This window comes from Microtus oregoni, unplaced genomic scaffold (assembly GCF_018167655.1).
Source record: "Microtus oregoni isolate MIOR12 unplaced genomic scaffold, Mior012 000021F_ref0000039, whole genome shotgun sequence".
Classification (NCBI taxonomy): domain Eukaryota; kingdom Metazoa; phylum Chordata; class Mammalia; order Rodentia; family Cricetidae; genus Microtus; species Microtus oregoni.
The window spans coordinates 9,783,874-9,791,444 of record NW_024543080.1 but is presented as its reverse complement, the minus strand read 5'-3'; the positions used below and the strand labels follow the sequence as shown (position 1 = coordinate 9,791,444).

Genomic DNA, 7,571 nt, shown 5'->3' with positions numbered 1-7,571 from the left:
AACTGCAATATGTGGATAATAAATATGCGCAAGGAAATTTGAGAACTCTGCTGAAGAAACTTTGCTCTTCAATCTAATAAATTGCCATGTTTAACTGTGGTCTAGTCAGCCTTAATACTCTTGAAATCAGAATTTTAAGTCAACCTGTTAAATCAGCATTCTTGGAATTGTCTACTTCCAACAGACCATGACTTTTGTCTTGACAATTATAACAGTTATTTCAGAGTCTGTAAGGTGCTAGGCACTGGGATTAGGTGGAAGTGAAGATCTCCAGGTGACTCTATTTTGTAGCCCAATTGAGGATTTTCTATTTATGGATGAATTATACATCTCTTCTTCCATTCTACAGCTCCCATTTCTTCTATTAGCGTTATCATATGCACATTTTGAGGGGAATTTCAAAGGAAGTAAATTTCGACTTACAGTGATGGGTTGAGGTGGCTGATTGGCAGGAAACTGGAGGGCGGGGTTAAGCAGAACATCTAGGTACTGAAGAAGGGCTTGGGCAGGCATATCTGTTTGAAGGAAGGGTGCTACTTGCTGGAGAAGGTACAGAACTTTGGACTGAGGAATAGTCAGCTGGGTCTGAGAAGAAACCACGGGAGTCTGAAGAAAAGCCTGCAGGGCCTGTGCCAGAGCCTGGACCTGAGCCTGAGGAATGTGCTGGTTTGCAAGATTAGCAAGACTGATGACTTGAGGGTTAATCAGGTGGAGCAGAATTTCAGAGTTAAGAGCAGACGCGGCTTTGTGCTTGGGAAGGATGGTGGCTTGAGCTTTAAGGAAAGATTCCAGTTCAGGAGAAAGGACAGGCCCAAGAGAAGGCACTACAGGGGGCTGAGCAATAGGTAGTGGTTGAGCAATAGGCTGGGTGTTTTGTGCAAAGGGAGTGCAGGAGATGGGCTGGTTGTAAGGAAAGGCCTGAGGTTGTGACTGAATGAAGGGGTGGACTTTATCCTGGAGCACTTCCTAAAAAGAAAAGAACCTTTCAGTGCACGATTCAGCAACATCATCCTTCTTAATTAATTAATAATCTTTTAACCATTGATAATTGAGCAAAGGCTTTTGCTTAAGGAACTGTCTTGGCCCTGGCCCTGGCTGGGTATGGTGTCTAATGCCTCTAGATCTTTCAGTTGAGAGTTTGAAGTAGGAGGATTTCTATATCTTTGAGATCAACCTGAGGTAAATGGTGCATTCTAGGCAAGTCTGGGTACAGAGTAATAAGCAATCTCAGCAGTTTTTTTTTTTTGAAAATGAACAAAATAGGAAGACATTCTCTTGGGTCATATTAAGAAATTAAGTACAGTGTTCTTAACGGATTTTACCCTAGCCTATTCTCATCGTAAATGAATCATAGTGCAAAATGAAATTGATATTCAGGATTTTTTAGAGTCTTCTCTTTTTCCCTAATCATGTCTACATGTGTAGTTACATATTCATAGGTATGCAAGAGCTTTGACTTCTCAACCTTTGCAGACTGATAATAGAAAAAATATTTTTTTATAATTGAAGGCAAATTAATTTTAAAAGGTTTAGTGGAACAAGGCTAAAGTTTATTTTATTTGGTTTTAAGGGGAAAAAATCAGCCTCAATTTGTGACTAAATTCTATGAGTCACTTAATATTGGTCAACTAGTAGAATGACTTCTTTTGGCAAAAAAAAAAAATAAAAATTTTCTTTACCTTTTCAAGAGGTATCGATCTCTAAAATTTTAATTTTATTTATAAAATATGATGTGAACATCAAGTAATTTACTGAAGAAAATGAACTGTCAAAGTTAAATTACTATGCTGAGTTGAATATATGGTCATAAGTATGATTTAATAGTGTAACTGGATGCTATTCAGAAAACCACTGATTTGAAGGCAACCTCTTCTTCTTTATATCAGAGCGTAAGCAGTGCTGCCTTCAGCTATCCTGTATCTCACTCCTCCTATCTCTGGACTATAAATTCCTTAAGACTAGGTAAACACAAAGTACAAATATCATCATAAACCAAAATGTGAACTAAAACCATTGTCAATATGTCCTTTCATCAACATATTCATTTAGACGATAAAAGGAAAACGGCTTCCACGTGAGAAATGCTTATGTTAATAATTAAGAACACATAATACCACTATCAACTGCAATCATTATTTAGAAAATGTGTTGACACCTGAGTGTGCTTTCATAGCACTGGTGTATGACCTTTGTTTACTATGAATAGACATGGTACAATTATTTTCTGGTATCACACATCACAAAACCAAGACATAAATTTTCCATGAGCAATTTACCTTTGCTTGCAGCTGTTCCATTTGCTCTACCATCTGAAGTTTCTGTTAGAAACAAAGTGTACATTAAATATCCCAAATTTTAATCTCCCAAAATAAAGCATGGAAATTAAATATAATAGGTTTACTTCATTGATAGTTTCAGTAGGTTCCTTCAAATAATTAAAAAAAGAATCATTAGCTTTTACTGCGTAAATGGTATTTTCAATGTATATTTAAAATTAAGGTACTTGGTAGGCTGTTTTAATGCATTACTAATGGGAAAATTGAGGAAACTTGTATTTAAATTATTTTGACATTCTGTATGAACTTATTCTATACAAGAAAGATGAGTGTAGTCAAGAGAGAAAAGTGAATTCATTAGTATAGTATATAAAGAGACATATAAACAGTGGTAATTCCCTCCACAACCATGGTTCTTTCTCTAACTACAAATGCTCTTTAAATTCCATTTGATTCTTAAAACCGAAAGCACAGAGTTGAAAACACAGCCTAATGCCTATATATTACAGTAGCTACTGTTAGTTCACTTGCTAATATATTAGCCTCCAAATAAACTATGAGAAATAAATACTTCCTCTGAGGCATTTGTAGAATCCTGAAAAGTATATACTTTTTCTGAAAACCAAAGGGCATTATATGTGAATAAGTAGTTCAAAGTAAAGACATCAATGTGATGCTCTCAGGTAGATTTAGGACTACATTACATCTCACTTCTTTTTATTTACCTAAATGACTGTTTAATAACCAAATGCATCCTCTGCAAGCAGGCCTATGCACTATAGAGCACATATGTTGTTTCTATTGGCATCTGTCCTTAGTTCGAGCTGTAGTTCCTAGGCAATGAGTGATCCACAAAAGGCACATAGTAAACATTAAAACATAGATCAAACTGGGGAGAGCTCTTGGCAGAGAATTCGATGGTTAGCTTCTCAAATAAAAATGGGCAATGAAAAAATTTCAAATGAGAAACTAACTTGGTATATTATAGAATATGCAGCAATCTAGATATTTTTCTGCCCTAATATATTGCAAAGCATATTTACCTGAGGCATATGTTATAGTGACCTAGGACAATCTAACTCAGCAGAAGGACAGCACTTCACTGTTCTAAGTTTAGAAGCTGGCTGTGAGTGACAATTGCCTTACCTCACTGCTAGAAATGCTCTCAGTATATAAAACAATAATAATACATGTATTTTAACTTATAGAACTATTTAGAACTTCCATATTATTATAACTATAGTTAGCTTAGGGTAAACCTCTTACCTCAGAGGAAACGCTGAGTGTTTCCTTTTGGGAAAAAAAATAAACAAAGAAAACCATTATTAGTGACTATATATACCCTGCTACTAAATATGCTTCCTATTTGACTTTTCTGTCCTCTACATCTTTCAGAAACTTAAAAAGCAAGAAAGTTGTTATATGCCTTTTATGTCTTGAAAACTTACATTGACCATCTCTCTGATATTTTTAGTAAACTTTTATTGGCACATTCTTATATCAGATAAACGTGAGCATTGTTTTTGATGAGTGACAAAAAGAAGTCCTAGTGCCTTGTTTTGTTGTCTGTTTCATCTGTTTTCCTTCCTGTTAGAGAACCGGTGGTACAATAGTGCAGTAAGCATTGGTTCCAGCTTTGAGACCCTACAGGAATCTTGAGATACCACGTGACCCTCAAAGAAGCAGTGATTAAATAAGCATCTGAAACTCTCCATTAATTCTATACACAGTGGTCACTGCTGTTATTGTCTATAAGTGAGCAGACCATTCCCTACATCTTAATAAGTTAGGAAGTTTCTTTACACACCTCACTTGCGAGAGCAAGTGCCACAAGGCAGGCAAGGATGAAGACCTTCATGGTTGTCGAGTCCTGGGAATGAAAAGATGAAGAAGTTGTAAGAGATTAGTCAGTCAATTAAAGTCAAATTCTACTCTGGCTCCTAAGCACTGCTGTTGCTAAACATCAAATTCGGACTTCAGCAGCACCAGGAGGATTTTCAGCTCACTGTTCTCGTCCCTTCATTTTTATTAGATCTCTTGGTTAACAGGTGTATGGATGCTTTACAAACACTACAAAGAAGTCATAACTTTGGAACTATTTAATAATCATTTATTTAAAACTATTTAGCACTTACAGGTGGCCAGTCAGTGAACAAAATAAGAATATCTCAGCACTAGGGAACCTCACTTCTAGAGTGAATTGGTAGACAATGTGTATAAACTGTTGTGTTGCTTGTGGGTGATCTCAGCATGAAAATAAAATTTTAAATATATTTAAAAAGAATTCTTTCCAATACTTGATGGTTGAAAATTATTCCCTCTGTGATAATATGTTTTTTTTTCTGATGGGTGTTTCATAATTTATTACTAACCTTTCTTTGTCTAAAACCTATTCCACCTAATTTAATTGACCTAGTTTAAAAGAAAGTTGTACTGTTGTAGATTACGCATGTGGGGAGAATTCCACTGCATTTCTTATATTTTATTCTTACCATTTTATATGCCCATTTTTATTCTAGAACTTCATTGTTATCTGGTACGCTACAAGCTGCTTTTCTTTCACCCAATCATATTTCCATGATCACTGCTTCTAAGTAATGTTTGACTTTTCTACTTTCACAAGTAGAAGACTTTGTTTCTATTTTACACATGTCATAATGTTTTCTGAAATATTATAAGCTAGATAAAGGATCTAAGATCGTGGACTAGTTTTATGGTTACAATCTTCTTGTTTAAAAACATGGAATTTGCTGCTTATAATTGTTGCTTAGTAAGTATCTATCTTTCTGTGATATAATTTGGGTGCCTTTTTAAACTAAAATACATCAAATCAAATGAGATATGCATTTAAGAAATCAATTTTCAATCTCCTCTTAATATATTTACTGTCCTTCTATTTATTATTACTTATTCTCATTTTCATGAAGCCAGTAGTCATTGTAATTTGTATAAAATCTTTCTAGCCATTTCTGCATTTTTAACCCTAAGTTTTAAAATAATCTCTTCACTTCTTTTAAAATCTAATTTCAAACAGCTTTAATTTAAGTAATTATATTATTTCCATAACCTAGTCTAGTTTCAAATAAATCATGAAAATAGTATGTAAATATCACCTCTGAAATTCTTACCTTTAGTGGAGGACAAGAGTCAAGGTGAAGCTGGGAAGATGATGGTCTATCTGCTTCTGCGACTGTATTTATACTATAGTTAATGATATGCTAATTTTGTGGCTTGTAAGACATTCAAGAAGTCCCTTCAATTCCAAGAAATCCACATGATTGGAAAATGGTTTCTTTCTATTATCTGTCCTAAGAAATTCTGGGGTACATTAAACAAGGCAACAATTCAGAAGCTGGTGGAGCAAACTCATCCAGGAAATGCAATTGTTCAAATACTTAAAAATAAACCTGGCTGGCCCTCCACTCTAGTACCAGTTGCTGTAGACTCAGTTCTCTTTGCACCTTAGTGGGGGCTTTAACCTCAGTTGCAGAGCAATCATACCTCGACATCGGAGATAACCAGAGCTTTACATAGGTCAGGATTTCATCTTCACCTGAGCACTGAGAACTCAACAATGACAGAGGAGCCTAGTCATGTGCAGCAAACTCTTTGTCACTCACATTTGCCTGACTTGGGAAAAAATAATACTTCAAATCAGTATTTACTACACAAAGGGATGTATTTCATACAGTAGTAAAATAAATCAGAGAAGGGAATCTGTAAAATTGTATAAAAATAAAACTATGAATCTGTATCAAAAAGTTTGCAAAAAGGTACAACAATCAGCCTAATTCCTGGCTAAACAAAGCCTCAAGTTTCTACAACCAACACCAGTAAATGTGTTGCCTACTCTGCTTTCTCTTCTCTCTCTCTCTCTCTCTCTCTCTCTCTCTCTCTCTCATTCCTTCCTTTCGTTCTGCCTTTTTCTTGAATATAGCCATAGAGATTTATTTATTTAATAAACAGTTATTTTTTCTACTTCAGTTATAATAACCCTAATAGTGATTACAGATTGTTTTTTACTTAATGTTATGCATATATCACCCACTAGATACATTCGAAGTATCATATTTTTTAACAAAGCAATTTTTAAAGATTTATTTATTTATTATGTATACAACATTCTGCCTCGGTGTATGCCCACATGCCAGAAGAGGACGCCAGATCTCATTACAGATAGTTGTGAGCCACCATGTGGTTGCTGGGAATTGAACTCAGGACCTCTGGAAGAGCAGCCACTGAGACATCTCTCCAGCCCCTTAACAAAGCAATTTTAAGTTGCTCTTTTCTCTCATTTAACATTTAGGAAATTGAGACAGCAAATGTTCAAGTAACTTGTTCAGTCCTGTTATTTTTCATAGCAAAGTTATCATACTCCTCATCTGTCTCCCAAGTAATTTTATTTGGTCACATGTAAATTCCACAGCACATATTTTAACTCTTCTAAGATTTTGTTTTGGGAAAAAAAACCTCAGTTTAATGTAGCATTTTTTGTTTCAATGTATAGAATTTAATTTGTTAAATATAGAAATGGTATATATTTGATGATGATAGAAAGATGAGTTTGCTATTTTAGCTAGATCATGAAGAATAAGCAGAATTTTGAAATATCAATAAGTGGTACTCTATGTTATCTCTGAGGATCTAAAAAGTGTAGACAATATAAGCAAATGTGACAGATATTTGATAGAACCACATCATGAATGCTTATAAATTTCAGATATTTTATTGACATGATTCACTAGAAATATAAAATGATATTAAAGATTTAAGAAAAGAAGTTTTATTGATTTCAAAACATTATGAAAACATAAATCCAATGACAAACTAAAGGATGTAATTATACAAAGTTATTACTGTACTCTAACACAGATTATTAAATCACTCTGAGTAGGGAGATGGTGCTAAGGAAATATGATGAAAAGGTAGGTGTCAAAAGTAGAAGAAATTACAGGAATAAATGAATAGGCTATGCCTATACAGTGATTGAAATGTCAGCTACATTTGTTACAAATCAAGATATGTAAAGCAGAAATTAGATAGGGAATGGTGAGTTAATTGTGAAATTGGAAGGGAAAGATGGAAAGGGATTTAGAAAGTCAATATGATCATAATAGATGAAATAATTGAGTGCTAATGTCATTTAAACCTCATCATTTTCTCTAGTAAATGCATGCAGATACTATTTTTAATGTACTTAGGACAATGAGAATCATAGCAAAGTATTGGGCAAAGGAAAGAACTGTTGGTCAAAAAGAAAGAGGCCAGTGGAGGGATCAGCTGTAGAGACACTCC

At 34.5% G+C, this 7,571-nt stretch overlaps 1 protein-coding gene across 1 annotated transcript; it reads right to left on the bottom strand.

Annotated features, from left to right (window-relative positions):
• Positions 1-237: 237 nt before the first annotated feature.
• Positions 238-4,134, bottom strand: Csn2 (casein beta). The gene is made up of 5 exons (XM_041671118.1): positions 4,084-4,134; positions 3,543-3,566; positions 2,402-2,425; positions 2,277-2,318; positions 238-966 (listed from the first exon to the last, which is right to left on the bottom strand). The coding sequence occupies exons 1-5, from the start codon at positions 4,132-4,134 to the stop codon at positions 238-240; spliced, it is 870 nt and encodes a 289-aa protein (XP_041527052.1).
• Positions 4,135-7,571: the final 3,437 nt, after the last annotated feature.